The 14,704-nt window shown below is 47.7% G+C and overlaps 3 protein-coding genes across 3 annotated transcripts; all 3 read right to left on the bottom strand.

Annotated features, from left to right (window-relative positions):
- Positions 1-502: 502 nt before the first annotated feature.
- LOC116629368 (histone H1.5) lies at positions 503-1,277 on the bottom strand. The gene has a single exon (XM_032399664.1). It carries the CDS (start codon positions 1,208-1,210, stop codon positions 530-532), a length of 681 nt encoding a protein of 226 aa, XP_032255555.1. The 5' UTR covers positions 1,211-1,277; the 3' UTR covers positions 503-529.
- A 3,003-nt stretch (positions 1,278-4,280) lies between these two features.
- Positions 4,281-14,490, bottom strand: LOC116629366. Its single transcript, XM_032399662.1, has 3 exons — positions 14,069-14,490; positions 5,494-5,863; positions 4,281-4,764 (listed from the first exon to the last, which is right to left on the bottom strand). The coding sequence occupies exons 1-3, from the start codon at positions 14,471-14,473 to the stop codon at positions 4,328-4,330; spliced, it is 1,212 nt and encodes a 403-aa protein (XP_032255553.1). The 5' UTR covers positions 14,474-14,490; the 3' UTR covers positions 4,281-4,327.
- On the bottom strand, positions 5,458-5,803 carry LOC116629367 (histone H4). Its single transcript, XM_032399663.1, has one exon. The coding sequence runs from the start codon at positions 5,798-5,800 to the stop codon at positions 5,489-5,491; it is 312 nt and encodes a 103-aa protein (XP_032255554.1). The 5' UTR covers positions 5,801-5,803; the 3' UTR covers positions 5,458-5,488.
- Positions 14,491-14,704: the final 214 nt, after the last annotated feature.

Here is a 14,704-nt window from a genome sequence, read left to right as displayed (position 1 = left end):
GTAAGGTCTCGATAGCAACAACTTCAAAACCAAAAGGCTCTTTTCAGAGCCACCCACTATTTCTGGAGAAGAGCTGGGACCGCAGTTTTCTCAATTTCGACGCTAAGAGGTTAAAGCTTCATATTTTACACTTTTAGCTCTCCCAGTCTCTACCTGGACCTAATAATAAGTGATCACCTATTACTCGTTAGCGAGCTTCCCCGTTCAACTCCACTAGCTTGTAGCTTGGTGCGCAGAGAGGATCGGGGGTTGGGCACCAAGTACTTACTATGCAAACCGGAACCAATGGGAGTGCAGCGCGGGCTTTTTCGAAGTACTGCCTTGCGTACAGAAATATACTCAACCGCGAAAAACAGGCCTGCAATTTAACTTAGAACAAGGACATAGAGTATGTATGCTTAAAGTTACCTTCTTAGTTTTTTGCGGATGGCCGGGAAAATTTGCAACAATTGTGTACAGCTGTTTCCAGAAAAATTTGGGTGGCTCTGAAAAGAGCCTTTGGGGTTGTGTTGCCTTTAAGGCCAACTTCCTACTTCTTTTTCGGAGCCGCTTTCTTCGCCTTGGCAGCCTTGGGTTTCGCTGCCTTGGGTTTCGCGGCTTTGGGCTTGGCCGCCTTCGGCTTCACGGCCTTGGGCTTGGCGGGGCTCTTGGCCGCCTTCTTGGGCTTAGCAGCGGCTTTGGCTTTCTTGGGGCTCTTGGCCACCTTTTTGACCCCAGCGGCGGCAGGCTTCTTGGCTTTTTTGGGCGTCTTCTTCACCGCCTTCTTCGCCCCCGCGGCCTTCTTGGGCTTCTTAGGGGTGGCCCCGGAGGGCTTCTTGGCTTTTGCTGCGCCCGCCTTCTTGGCTTTGGGCTTGGCTTCCCCGGAGGCCGCCTTCTTGTTGAGCTTGAAGGAGCCCGAGGCGCCGGTGCCCTTGGTCTGCACCAGGGTGCCCTTGCTCACCAGGCTCTTGAGGCCCAGCTTGATGCGGCTGTTGTTCTTCTCCACGTCGTAGCCGGCGGCCGCGAGCGCCTTCTTGAGCGCGGCCAGGGACACGCCGCTGCGCTCCTTGGAGGCGGCCACGGCCTTGGTGATGAGCTCGGACACCGGGGGCCCGGACGCCTTGCGCTTCGCAGCGCCACCGCCCGCCGCCTTCTTGGCTGCCTTCTTCTTGGCAGGCGACTTCTCCACCGGCGCCGGGGCAGCCGTGTCAGCGGGAGCGGTTTCCGACATGGCCAAGAGCAGAAACTGCTACGAGAAGAGAGGTTGCAAATCTAAAGCGCAAGTCTTGCAATGCAGCCTGAGTCCGGCCAGGGGCTTATATAAGCCGGTGCTGCTCTGTGATTGGTGGAGCGTCCAATCCACTGCCCTCAGGCAGCCGCCCTTCCCGGTTGGACTCGCAAATTGTGTTTGTTAGCTCCCCAAACCTGATTAAATGCTGAAAAGAATTGTACAGAATTTGACGCTTTGAAGTTCTCAAGGAAGACAGCAGGCTCCACGTTCACACACGGGGTTGTGTTTTCATGAATCGTGCGCAACAGATGAAAGATACTTTTAAAAATCTTTTCAGCTTGTCCTAAGAATCCACTGGGTTTAGGGCATCCTGCTAGTTAGTTGAAATTTGCAATAACTTTCTACTAAGTATCAAGTGGACGCTTTTAAACATGCTTTGTCCCTAGGTTCTGCCTTTGATTTTTGCAAGAGGAAAGACACGGTTTCCTGGGTTTGGGCATAAACGTTGTTTCTAACTGTAGCAAGTAACACAGAGGCAGGGCAATAGATTGCCTAGTGCCCCAAATTAACCACATGGATCCTACTTTAAAAACCAGTTCTGCCTCCTAGGAGTGTGCACGTGCCAATGTCGTTAGTGAGTGTCTTTTCAGCTTGGAAAAGTTCAGTAGCCAGAGTGACGTCTACCTGCAGCAAGAGGAAGAGGAAGAGCTTTGGCTTGAGGATCCAATGACCTGGATTCAAATTCAAACTTAAATTTGGTATGTTTTTGCTTGAGATGCTATCTCCCTTTAGTATTAGGCAAATCCATTATAATAAATCGGAAAGATGCTTAGTATGCTCTAAGAAAAACTCAAACCTGCTGAAAGTATTCAAGGGTTTCCAGTAGTCCTCAAAAACACACACTGTTTAGATAACATGGGACTTTGTCAGGTTTCAAGGTGCTCTTCCCAATGCTCCCCAATTCAAACTCCTTATCTCCACCAACATTTAATAAAGCGCACTGTCAGAAACACTATCTTCTGTAATGTGGGCATTATTGTGTGTTTGAGGGAGGAGAGACCTGTACTTAGACCTGTACTTCAGAGAAATAGTTGGCTACTGACTCATGAGAAAAGTAGACTGGGGATTCAGGGACTGCACGTTATAGAGAGTCAGAAGAATTCAGAAGTATATTAGCATCCAAGAGAACTGAGGCAATAATCATGAGGGTGGTTAAGTTTGCTATTTATTTGGGGGAGGGTGGAGTGGGGAATGGATGGGATTTTGTGACTGGCCTGGATGATAAGGGGGGTCTAATGATTAGAATCTCTACTGCAGTCAACACTCACTATGTTATTCCCTGTGAAAAACGGTAGGGAAGTTTAAAGTCGCCAACGTATTTCTCTCCAAAGAGCTCCTGAAGTTTAAACTGTAGCCATCTAAGGCCAAGTCTGGACAGTGTCCTATTTTGTATGGCTCTCAAGCTAAGAGTGGTTTTTATATTTTATTAATTGTGCTATAAAAAATAAAAGAGATCATATTCGGCCTGCAAAGCGTCAAATATTTGCTATTTGGCCATTTTGCTATGCTTTGGACTCCTCCACATAGACTATGGTGTATTGCTATAAGCCTGCCTCTTTCAGAACAATGCAAATCAAGAAAATATCTTAACAAGAAAAATATTTTAATCAAGCATTTCCCACTATTTCAACCACAAAACTTTCAGAAGGTCAGGGCGGAGGGGACCGCCATGCTTAAGGGGCAGGAGAGAGGTGTAATCAAGGACTGACGTTCATTGAGCGTTCGCTAAGTGCCAAGAAGAATACTCTACAGTTTTAATTCATTTGCCACATTTTACAGCTATATAGGCTGAGACCCAGAGAAAGGATGAGTAGCTTGGCAAACGGTTATATGGCTAGTAATTGGCAGCTCTGAGGTTTGAACCTAGACCACCTGGCCTCAGCACTATTATGATGGGGAAATCATTCAAGGCGTGGGGAGAAAACAATCTTTGAAGCTTGTAAGAGGCATCAAGTAGTCCCTACAAAGAGCCACTAAGGATCTCTAAACTAACCTGTAGGAAGAGCTTCTGGCCCCTTGGGTCAGAACTCTTTGCCCTCAATCCCCAGGCATTCCAAAAAGCTTCAGGAGCCAGTAGATTGGATATGAACCTCTCTGAAAGGATATATCTGAAAATAGGGGAAAGAATAGTTTTTCCAGAGAAGAATTGCTAACTCCTGGAGTGAGGAGTTGATCAAAAGAAGCAAAATGGGTCAATGATATTCATACGTGAAATGCATGAAGAGACTTCAAAATCTTAAAATAACTGGACAAAATATGCAGTCAAGGTCGGTTAGGAAACCCAGAGTTCTAAGTGTGGAAACCTGTAACAGATTTAAAATAGGATTTAATTCCCATTCTGATTTATTTGGAAAAAAAAATCATGAGAATCCAATTTCAGACTGAGGAGCACATTTTTAAAACAGGTGGACAAATTTTTAGAGCTACTGGGAGCTCATTGTACATACAGCCTGCAGGTCGGTGTCTAGGTCATTGTTGGCCCATTTTCCACCACAATCACATACACAAAGCCCAAGAGCATACTCTTCTCAAACATTAGGTTGAAACAGTGGAAAAGAGAACACCACTTGCTGGCAATCCCGGTTTTGTTCCTTCACGTCACAGGAAAGCAAATAAAAGGCACGTTTCTGAAGTAAAGGCATTGAGATCATTTGGCAAAGGTAAACTGTACTTGCCATTTACACAATAATCCCTAAGAACCTGAGCTCAACTTTCCTAAAACTTGCGCGTCCATCTTCCCTCACTTGCTGTAGCCTAGAAGGCTTGATTTCTGAAATGGTTGGGTCATTTTAAAAATGCTCATCCAGGAACAGCTCCTTCCTGCGCGCAGTATCCGCGGGGTCTGCCTGTGGAAATACAGTTTACTGAACAGAGCCACCTTCTCCAGTCCTCAGCTTACTCACTATTGAGCCCCCAAGAGCTTCCTCGAAACATCCCCGAGTTCTCTCTCGTAGGACTGTCACATGCTCGAAGCTTAACAGCTCTTCCTGAGGACAATGGAGGGGCTCTGAAAAGAGCCTTTGGGTTTAAAGTCGGCACGGAAGCAGGAAATCACATCTACGCCCTCTCCCCGCGGATGCGGCGCGCCAGCTGGATGTCCTTGGGCATGATGGTGACGCGCTTGGCGTGGATGGCGCACAGGTTGGTGTCCTCGAAGAGCCCCACCAGGTAGGCCTCGCACGCCTCCTGCAGGGCCATGACGGCCGAGCTCTGGAAGCGCAGGTCGGTCTTGAAGTCCTGCGCGATCTCGCGCACCAGCCGCTGGAACGGCAGCTTGCGGATCAGCAGCTCGGTGGACTTCTGGTAGCGCCGGATCTCGCGCAGGGCCACCGTGCCGGGCCGGTAGCGGTGCGGCTTCTTCACGCCGCCGGTGGCCGGCGCGCTCTTGCGGGCCGCCTTGGTGGCCAGCTGCTTGCGCGGGGCCTTGCCGCCGGTCGACTTGCGGGCCGTCTGCTTCGTGCGGGCCATGGCCAAGCGGAGGTAACAACTTAAAGCTGCAAGAAGAAGAGGCGGCGGCCCAGTATTTATAGCGAGCCCGGGGCCCGGATTGGCCAGGAGCCTCCCGCCCACCCCGCGCACAGATTGGCTCTCGCTTCGGTCCTCTAAGGACAGGGAGCGTTTTCCCGCCTCCCGCTTAGGTCTCTCGGATAAAGGACAAAGAAAATGTCTGACTTTTTTTTTTTTTTAAGCCTCTAAGATGCATCAAAATTCTTTAAACTATTGTCTTGAGAATCCGAAAGTGCCTTCCTTCCACTATTTTAAATAAAATCCAGTTATGACAGGATTCTTGATTATATTGCTTACTGAAAATTAAAGGGGACGGAGTAAAATGGAGGCATTAGCATTATTTGAAATTCTAGCTATGCTCTCTGCAAGGACTTTCAAAAGAGCTTGAGAACCACTCAGCTTTTTATAACAAGGGTTGGCCAGGTTTACCTTGGGGAACACAGGGTAAATGAGCTCGGCTTTGAGCACAACGGTCCCTAACAGTGCACTCAGGGGGGTGACTCCAGCCCCCGGAGGTCCCGGCACTTCTGGACAACCGTAGGCACATTGTACTTTCCCATCCGAAACGGATCCTCTGTACCCCAAGCTCATCTGATCGTGGTCAGGTGCTCTGGAAGCGGATTGGGAAGAGGGTTACAGGTCTTTAGAAGACTTCGTGGGTGGCCCTTAGAAGGGCCTTTTGTGTGAGAGGCGTTGCGACTTAGACGGATCTTAGCCCCCGAAGCCGTAGAGGGTGCGGCCCTGGCGCTTGAGCGCGTAGACCACGTCCATGGCCGTGACCGTCTTGCGCTTGGCGTGCTCCGTGTAGGTGACGGCGTCCCGGATCACGTTCTCCAGGAACACCTTGAGCACCCCGCGGGTCTCCTCGTAGATGAGGCCGGAGATGCGCTTGACGCCGCCGCGCCGGGCCAGCCGCCGGATGGCGGGCTTGGTGATGCCCTGGATGTTGTCGCGCAGCACCTTGCGGTGGCGCTTGGCGCCGCCCTTGCCCAGGCCCTTCCCGCCCTTGCCGCGGCCGGACATGACTGCGAGACAGACACAAGCCGGGGCCCCCGAGGTAGCAACTGATATAGTGCTGTGTCGGACCTGTTTGGGAACACGCAGGCCCGCCGTATCCGCGGGGAGGCCCCGAGCCAGAGCCCGGCCCGCGCGTCAGGGACCAGCGAAGGCGGTGCTTAAACCCGGTAAACCGACGCCTCCTGGGAAGTTCGGGCGGCGCTTTGCGCCTGCCCCCGCGGGGGGTGCTGTCTCCGGGCCGAGCCCCGGGCTCCCCGTCGCTGAGCTTCGCTGCAGTCGTGACTGGTAGCTGCCGGCGTCGAGGGGCCCCTCTCCGGAGCCGGGCTCGCAGTCCCCGGGGCGTTTGTGCAGCCGTCTGGCGCGCAGCGACCTCCGTCAGGTCGGTGACGGCTGCGGTCAACCCCGCCGGGTCACGGCGTCGAGGGGCGGCTAACCTCACCTTCCTTCAGCTTGCTTCTCCGTCCTTTACATTTCACTCGCTCTCTTTCCCTTTTTTCCATCCCTGCCGCATGTCTCTTTACCTGCGTTGGAAACGCTTTCCGTTTCTAAAGCTGTTTGAGGAGCAAGGCCCTCGGAGAGCCGAGGAGCGGGCCAGCACGCCTTTCAGAGCTCCCTCCTCTGCGCGCCCCCAGTCCTTTGTTCAACTGGGAAATCCACTGCACCCAGAAACCCTCTGCCTTTAATTTACAAATAAGATGCAGAATGAAGAGACTAGGAACGACCTTATTCCAGGAAAAAGCAACAACTTGGAAAGACGAGTTCCTTTGTTGGTTTCCATGACTGGGGCTGTTTGGAATGACCTCCCTCTGGCCTGGCTTGTTTTCCAGATACCGTTAGGTTTACACTTTCTATTTCAAAGGTGTGTGATTATTTACTCCTTGAACAAATGCCTAATTTTATTCTAGGAATCAGCTACCAAGTGTATTATAGACTCCGTAATTACTCTAAGTTGAAAACAGTACATGCCCACGATCTTTGAGTTAATCCATTTCTTACTGAGCTTCTAGCGCCTCTTCTATCCCTGTTTAAAAATGGAACCTGAGAGCTTAATCTCGAAGATGTCCAACCTGTATGTGCTGGTGGAGTGATTGCAATCTTTCCCTTGCAGCTGCAGAAAACCAGGCAGGTTCTGCTTCCTCATACAGCAGCTGTTCTTGAAAGTGTTATTTTAAGACCAACCTTTCCAAGACCAAGTCTTGAAACACTGAGAAAAGTTATGAATGTTCCTTTATCTGTTGAAGGTAACATACTCTGTACTTTCCCAAATGGTGTGAGTGCCTCTGTAAGAGACCCCAGGACCTGAGTTCTCACTGGTCACTGAACTTGACAAAGCCTTGATCTTCGGCTTCCAGCCTCCGCAACTATGATCTGTACTTTGATTTCGTTTCATTTGCATGTGCTCTGCCCTGAAAATATTTACACTCACATCTGTTTCCCAAAGGTGTAATGCTGTGTTAAATTAGATGCTTTCTGGGGCACCTGGGTGGCTCAGTCAGTTAAGCGGCTGCCTTCGGCTCAGGTCATGATCCCAGAGTCCTGGGACTGAGCCCCACGTCGGGCTCCTTCCTCAGCGGGGAGCCTGCCTCTTCCTCTCCCTCTGCTTGCCACTCCCCCTGCTTGTGCTCTCCCTCTCTCTATCTCTATCAAATAAATAAATAAAATCTTAAAAAAAAAAATTAGATGCTTTCTTCAGTCTCTTCTCCCACTTCCATGCAGGGAACAAATAGACTGCCTGCAGATTTTTTAAGCTTAAAAAGAGTTTAGGCTTCTCATTTCATTTAAATTAAATTAATTTAAAAAATTATTTAAAAATTTTTGGTCTTTCTCAGCATATGATAATGCTGATTGACATGAACTGTCCAATAATTTCTTGAATAATTGGGATAAATACAGAGAGTTTTTTTCCCCCCTCTCACATTATGTAGAGATATTTTCCAAGAAAAATGTTTGACTGTTTTAAATTCCGTGAAATTCCCTTCCCCCTTAGTCATATGAATAAATGAGGTGTACTTCCCTTTCCAATGTTCTGAAAATTGCTTACTGATCCACACTTATGTAGTTGACAATTTTTTAATGTTCTTAGTTCCAAATGTTGGGATCAATTCTTTCCAATATTGTTATATTTTCAATTTAATTTGCCACATACTCATTTCCTTGACACCTGATTTTGTTTTGTTTGTTTTGGTTAAGGCTTTGGAATTGACTGGTAGGTTTACATATCTTTTACTTTTTTATTTTTGTTCTTCATTCAAAATTAATTTACCTACTTGTGATTAGTCCCTTTCCCGTCCCCCAAATGCATACACATTTACATATAAATACGCACATCTATACACTAATCCAAAACACCACTAGCTTTTTGGAGTTTTTTCCCACTCCATGAACTTAAACTCTCAAATCTTTTCTTCCATTTTGTAGTGTCCTGCCCTTCCACGTATATTTAGCCTTTTACCAGCTCAGAATCTTAAATAAGAGACCTGGAAGCATGGGGTTTCCCTTCCTCCTTGCCCCAGCCTATGAGCAATCATCATCCCTGCTCTCATGCATAAAGCTCCCTTCAGCTTCTCATGCCTCCGTGTGTTATTAAGACCAACTGAAGAAGTCTGAGGATGCTCCACTGTCCTCCCTGGCCTCTTTGTCTTCCCCCACCCTGTTTCCTAGGGTCACTAAGCCATAGTCTTGTCTGCTCATGCCTTGAAAAGTGATTTGCAAAACTCTTTTATCAGAGGAAACCCTTGCTTTCTTCTGAAACTCTCAACTCAGATGTACTCTCCACCTGGCAGTCATTCCTTGTTTTATCTAATACTCTACCTTGTTTCTGCAATTTCTTACTCTCGTGTAATCAGTGATGATCTTTATTTTGTTTTCAAAACTTGCCTTAATTTAGCTAGTTTCCATGCCTGTTAATGTATTAAACAATGTTGCCAGAAACTTTCATTCATCTCACCTTAATAATATCTCCAGCGTTGGTTACTGAGAACACAAGAATCAAGGTGAAGGTCAGGGCCCCTTGTGTAGGGGTCCCCGAGCCCTCCTGGCTTCAAAACAAGGGGTAGAGGCTAAGAACACAGTTCCTAAGCTTCTACTCTTTGACAGTGAACAGGTCTCTATAGACTGAATGTTTGTGTCCATTCAAAACTTGTATGTTTAAACCTAACCCCTAATGGGATGGTAATTGGAGGTGGGAATATTGAGAGGTGCTTAGGTCGTAAGTGTGGAGCCCTCCTGAATGGTGTGAGTGCCTCTGTAAGAGACCCCAGTGATCCATCACGTGAGGACACAGTGAGATGACCATCTGTGAACCAGGACCTGAGTTCTCACTGGTCACTGAACTTGACAAAGCCTTGATCTTCGGCTTCCAGCCTCCGCAACTATGAGAAATAAATTTCTGCTGTTTATAAGCCACCCCGTCTGTGGTATTTTGTTCTAGCAGCCCACCCAGAGACGACACTGGTGTTCTGTAAATCATGTTTATAAAGTACTCAGATTTGGTGCCTTTGGTTTTGGTGGTTATTCTGAGTTAGTTATAGGTAAAGCTAGAAAATTCTGTTGGAGATCCTGGCACACAGTGTCCAAGTATGAACTGAATGATAGCAGCTAGGTTGAGCCTTTGGTTCAGATCTTGTTTTTGCCATTTACTTGTTCCTTGATCCTAGAAGAAAGAGCATTCCTTAGAATGCATCCACTATATTTTACTTACTCAGGCCCTTAATTTATCTCTACCTTTTTGCTTTCACAAATAGCATTTTGATGAATATTCTCAATATGTCCTCTTATAGGTCTGTAGGAGAATTTCCTTGGGGCATAGACCTGGGCACACCCAATTTTACTAAGTAAATTAGACAGTTCTTCAAGATGTCTTGTGTAAAACCACCATCAGTAAACAAACCACCACATGAAAATAAGTTTCTCCACCTCCCGTGCAACACATGATTACATCCAGCTTTCTGATTTTACCAATTTGATGGGTGTTGCCCAGTATTTCATTATTTTAATTTACATTTATCTGATTACCAAGTGAAGATTAAAAATTCTTCATATAATTGGCAGCCATTCGACTGTCTCCATTTATTTATCTACTTATTTATTTATTTAAAGATTCTATTTATTCATTTGACAGAGAGAGAAAGAGCACAAGCAGGGGGAGGGGCAGAGGGAGAGGGAGAAGCACACTCCCCGCTGAGCTGGGAGCCTGATGTGGGGCTGGATCCCAGGACCCTGGGATCATGACCCGAGCTGAAGGCAGATGCTTAACGACTGAGCTACCCAGGTGCCCCTAAAGTGTCTCCATTTAAAACCAGACTTTTTTCCCTTCAAGATAGGCAATAAACTGATACACTAAAGGCATATTTTCTTACACAGAACTATCATTCCTATAAACCCTCTTCTCAGGTGAAAAATTTTAAATGTACTTTCTACCAGTTTCCATCTAAGGAAGTACACTATTTCTAATCTTGTCCAGATCAGATACCTTATCATTGGCAAAGAGATATTAAAAAATTCATTTTTTTTACATTTAAGAACCTCTTTCATCACGAGAACCACCACATTGGTGGGAGAGACTTTTGGCAATATATCCCACTGCAGAGTGAGCACACTCTAAGCTTCTTTTTTTTTAAAAGATTTTATTTATTTATATATTTGTCAGAGAGAAAGAGAGCAAGCACAAGCAGGGGGAGAGGTAGAGGGAGAGGCAGAGGGAGAAGCAGACTCCCCACTGAGCAGGGAACCCAATGCGGGGCTCGATCCCAGGACCCTGGGATCATGACCTCAGCTGAAGGCAGACGCTTAAGCAACTGAGCCACCCAGGCGGCCCCTAAACTTCATTCCTAATGAATTCTTGGTGACTTTTCTTGCTCTCCTGCTTGATATCCTCTCAGGGCTTCTACCCTTTGGAGGGACTGGGGGATGGGCCATTCTAGAAGCATTTGTTCTCATCTAATTTTTCAACTTCTTCCCTGCCCCCCTAAACAGAAATAGTTCTTGTGCTCCAAGTACTTTCCAGAATTGGAAGACACGTTTTGAAAGCTTCACCTTGTGAGACAGAAACTAAGAGAAATCTTCCAAGAAATAAGACTGGCCACTAGCAGAAATGACATGACTTGCTAATGTGTGACTGATCAAATTGGATCATTTCCCAAATCTCAACCAATGACAAGAATGACTGACTCCTCAATCTAATCTTATCAGAGGATTTGGGGCGTATTTCCTCAATGTTACAAGAGACATACCAAACTAGGATTCTGAGATGAAATTAGGTTTACTGAGTATTTATTGTGCACTTAATACATTCTCTGGGGTATTCTCCTACAGTTTCATATATTGCCACATTTAATCTTTAATGCAATCTTTTGAGGAAATAAAGTATCCATTTCATTATTAAGGAAAATGGCAACTAAAATAACTTATAATCTACGTGACTGCTAGTCTATACTGCTGTGGGATCTGGAAAAAGGCGAGTCACAGAATAAAAACTTCTAATGGTTTCCTTAACTAGTATGTCGGACCATTAGAAATGGTACCTCAGACAGGTAGTTTTCCAACAAAGAGGGAAAGAGAGAGATCACTAGTGAGAGAGAGAGGATTCGGCTGTTGTCTAGCCCACCTGCACCAACACTACACCCCAGGCCTTCAAAGTCTGTAGCTAGAGGTCACCCCCCAGATGCACACCTTCAAACAGCCTTATGCGCAACCAAAGGCGTCGTCCCCTCTAAGCCAGCAGCACAAAGCTGGTCTCCGGCCTCTCTGGAGAGCGGCACGAGAAAACCCTGCCGCTAACGCCACAGGGACTAAGGCAAGCTCCTGTGAGTCCAGCTGTCCCGATGGTGAGGGGCAGAGCTGTGGGATGTGGTCATCTCATCTAGACTAGTGGAGTCCATCGGGTGACTCTTAACTATTCCTCTTTTTTTTTTTTTTTTGCTCAGTTATTTATTGTTATATAATGAATTACCCCCCCCCCCAAAAAAAAAACTTGGCAGCTTAAAACAATGAATTTATTATTTCCCACGGCTTCAGAAGGCCAGGAAACAGACGGTGGTTTAGCTGGGTGGTCTGGTTCAGGGTCTCTCAGGAAGAGTCAAGCTGTCCACAGGGGCTATGGTCACCCGAGGCTTGACTGGGGCTGGAGATGGTTCACTCCATGGCTACTGGTAGTTCTTCCCGGACTGCTGGAGAAGGCATCGGTTTAGTATCGAGTGGGCCTCTCCACGGGGCTGCCTGAGTGTCCACGCAACATGGCAGCCAGGGCCCCCCAGACCAAGTGGCCTGAGAGAGAGAACAGGCAGGAAATACTACCTCCTGTGAGCTAGCCTCCAAAGTAGGTCTCTGTCACTTTGACTTCGGGCCATTGGCTTTGTCCGATTCACTAGAAGCCAGTACCTAAATCCAGCCCTAACTCGAGGGGAAAGGAATTAGGCTCCATTTTCTTGAAGGTAAGCGTATCAAAGAATTTTTGAACATGTCCTAAAACCACCTTTTCTAGGTCCAAACTTAGCCTTCAAATAGAATATATCCTTACTGATCCATAGACTCCCGAATCCCAGCAGATGTCCTTTCTGAGGAGCTAGAAAACATAAGAACCTAGCTTCTGCCCTGGCCTCTTCACTTCAAGGAAAATAGGCTTCCCTGCCCCTAGTTTTTTGTTTTGTTTTGTTTTAAACTAATTCTCCTTTATTTTCCTACAGCCATTGGAGGCTCATCAGATCTTCTTCCATCCTAGGGCTTAAAGAAAGAATTCTAAACAGATCAACCAGCTTTATCCCCTAATACTTGGATACTTTTGGAAAAGATAAACTCTTCTAGAGCTAGTGAGAGTGTATGGATAGGCCCTGTCTAAACCCCAGCTGTTGTCAATTCCATATACAAAGAGATATGTAAATATACTTCGGAAACTGTAAAGCTTTATATAATTGTTGTCAGTGTTTTATCTGCTCACCATGGGAATCGAGACAGTGGTGATGAAAAGCATCTAGGATGGAAGGTGTAAAGCACTCAGGGACTACCTATGGCCGAGTGGGAGCTATCTTGTGTCTAAAAGACAGCAAATTAACCATACATTCATTCAACTAGAATTTAATGAGCACCTGCTGTGTATCAGGCTTTTACTGTTCTAGGGATATGACAGTAAACAGAATGAGAAAAATCTTGACCTTAGGACATGCATGTTCTATGGGGAGAGAAAATGGGGCAAAACTTGACTTTTAGAACTTAGATTCACATGAAATTTTGGGGAACATGTCTGAAGTGTCCTGTAAGGGATAATGGTCAAGTGCAGTAGGGGCATTACCCCAAATGGTCTCACTGGGGCTTGTCCCCCAGGGAAGTCACCATTATGTCAGGTGATGGGTGTCCAGGCCTCAGCAACCAGATACTGAGGTCGGGCTGCCTGTAGTTGGCTCCGCATGCACACTCTCCATTACCAGGCTCCTGGAAGCTGGCAAAGAACCAGGGGGCCACTTGGCTGATGTTACAGTATCTTCGAATGGGTGTGAAAGAGAATAAACATTTCAGAGCTTTATCCCGTAGTTACCAGATGTTAGTGCTAAACACGGAGAAATTCAATTCTCAAGAGAAAAATAGTCTGAATACTAGCTCATTTTCTTGGTAAACAGAGCTAGGGCTGCAGCCAAATTCCAGCATTTTGTTCCTTCTTGGAGTTGTGGAGGACACACTGAGTGTCAGTACGAAAATCCTGCTAGATCCTAGGCAAAACCCCAGCACTGCCTGACTTTAACCTGGACGCACTCCCCACCTCCTGAGAACTGGGACAGATCCAATGAGCCAACTCTACGGAGCAACTAAAACGTGCAAGGTGCTCTTCCATGCACTTGGGGAGCACAGTTACACAACTCTGCTCCCAGAGTCAGCTCAGGGGTGGGGCCAGGAGGTACCGATTATATATGCTCTGAAGCTTACTCTACTTGGTAAAGTGCCTTCCCTCCGAGTGGTGGCTTTCTTTCTTGACATCTGGATTACTCAAGGGACCAAGGGGTGACTCTGTAGACACTGCGGCCTTTAAACATTAGCTGCCTCTTCGGGAACGGCTTCCTTGAGGAGCGAGTACAGGCGGGGCCTTCCCAACCTACACCAATCGCAGAAAGGGGGGATGCTGCAGTTGCTAGAGAAGATCGCGGCATCCCTTCCCCCACCGTCCTTGCCTGTCCCACTAAGCTCGGACTGTCCCAACCAGTAGTACAACAGCCACTCTCCGTGAAAACGGGAAGTGGCTCTGAAAAGAGCCTTTGTGAAGGAGCGGGCGGACCGTGTGGCTCAGGCCCTCTCCCCGCGGATGCGGCGCGCCAGCTGGATGTCCTTGGGCATGATGGTGACGCGCTTGGCGTGGATGGCGCACAGGTTGGTGTCCTCGAAGAGCCCCACCAGGTAGGCCTCGCACGCCTCCTGCAGGGCCATGACGGCCGAGCTCTGGAAGCGCAGGTCGGTCTTGAAGTCCTGCGCGATCTCGCGCACCAGCCGCTGGAACGGCAGCTTGCGGATCAGCAGCTCGGTGGACTTCTGGTAGCGCCGGATCTCGCGCAGGGCCACCGTGCCGGGCCGGTAGCGGTGCGGCTTCTTCACGCCGCCGGTGGCCGGCGCGCTCTTGCGGGCCGCCTTGGTGGCCAGCTGCTTGCGCGGGGCCTTGCCGCCGGTCGACTTGCGGGCCGTCTGCTTCGTGCGGGCCATGGCCGGACACTCGCGCTGCGAAAACCAGCGACTGCCGAGTTGGTGTGGGGACCGGACTTTATACTCATGAGCCCCTCCTGATTGGTCAGAGCTGTCGCAGGAGTAACCTGATTGGCTCCCAATCCAATCCTCATCTGAGTCGGTTTTGTTTTCCACGCTTGCTTTTATTTTTGTTTCCTATTTTTATAGGAAAAAATTATGGCTATACTCCACCCTAAGTTTACTGTTTTC

The sequence above is a fragment of the Phoca vitulina genome, unplaced genomic scaffold (assembly GCF_004348235.1).
Source record: "Phoca vitulina isolate PV1807 unplaced genomic scaffold, GSC_HSeal_1.0 scaffold684, whole genome shotgun sequence".
Taxonomy (NCBI): Eukaryota; Metazoa; Chordata; class Mammalia; order Carnivora; family Phocidae; genus Phoca; species Phoca vitulina.
Note: the sequence above shows the minus strand (reverse complement) of the source record. Positions and strands in the feature narration are given on the sequence as shown.

Coding starts and splice junctions, on each gene's coding strand:
- LOC116629368 (XM_032399664.1), bottom strand. CDS start 1,210: ATGTCGGAAACCGCTCCCGCTGACACGGCTGCCCCGGCGCCGGTGGAG.
- LOC116629367 (XM_032399663.1), bottom strand. CDS start 5,800: ATGTCCGGCCGCGGCAAGGGCGGGAAGGGCCTGGGCAAGGGCGGCGCC.
- LOC116629366 (XM_032399662.1), bottom strand. CDS start 14,473: ATGGCCCGCACGAAGCAGACGGCCCGCAAGTCGACCGGCGGCAAGGCC. Junction 5,864..14,068: donor GCCGCATCCGCGGGGAGAGG/GCCTGAGCCACA, acceptor GTTCCCAAACAG/GTCCGACACAGCACTATATC. Junction 4,765..5,493: donor CACCCTCTACGGCTTCGGGG/GCTAAGATCCGT, acceptor TTCTTCTTGCAG/CTTTAAGTTGTTACCTCCGC.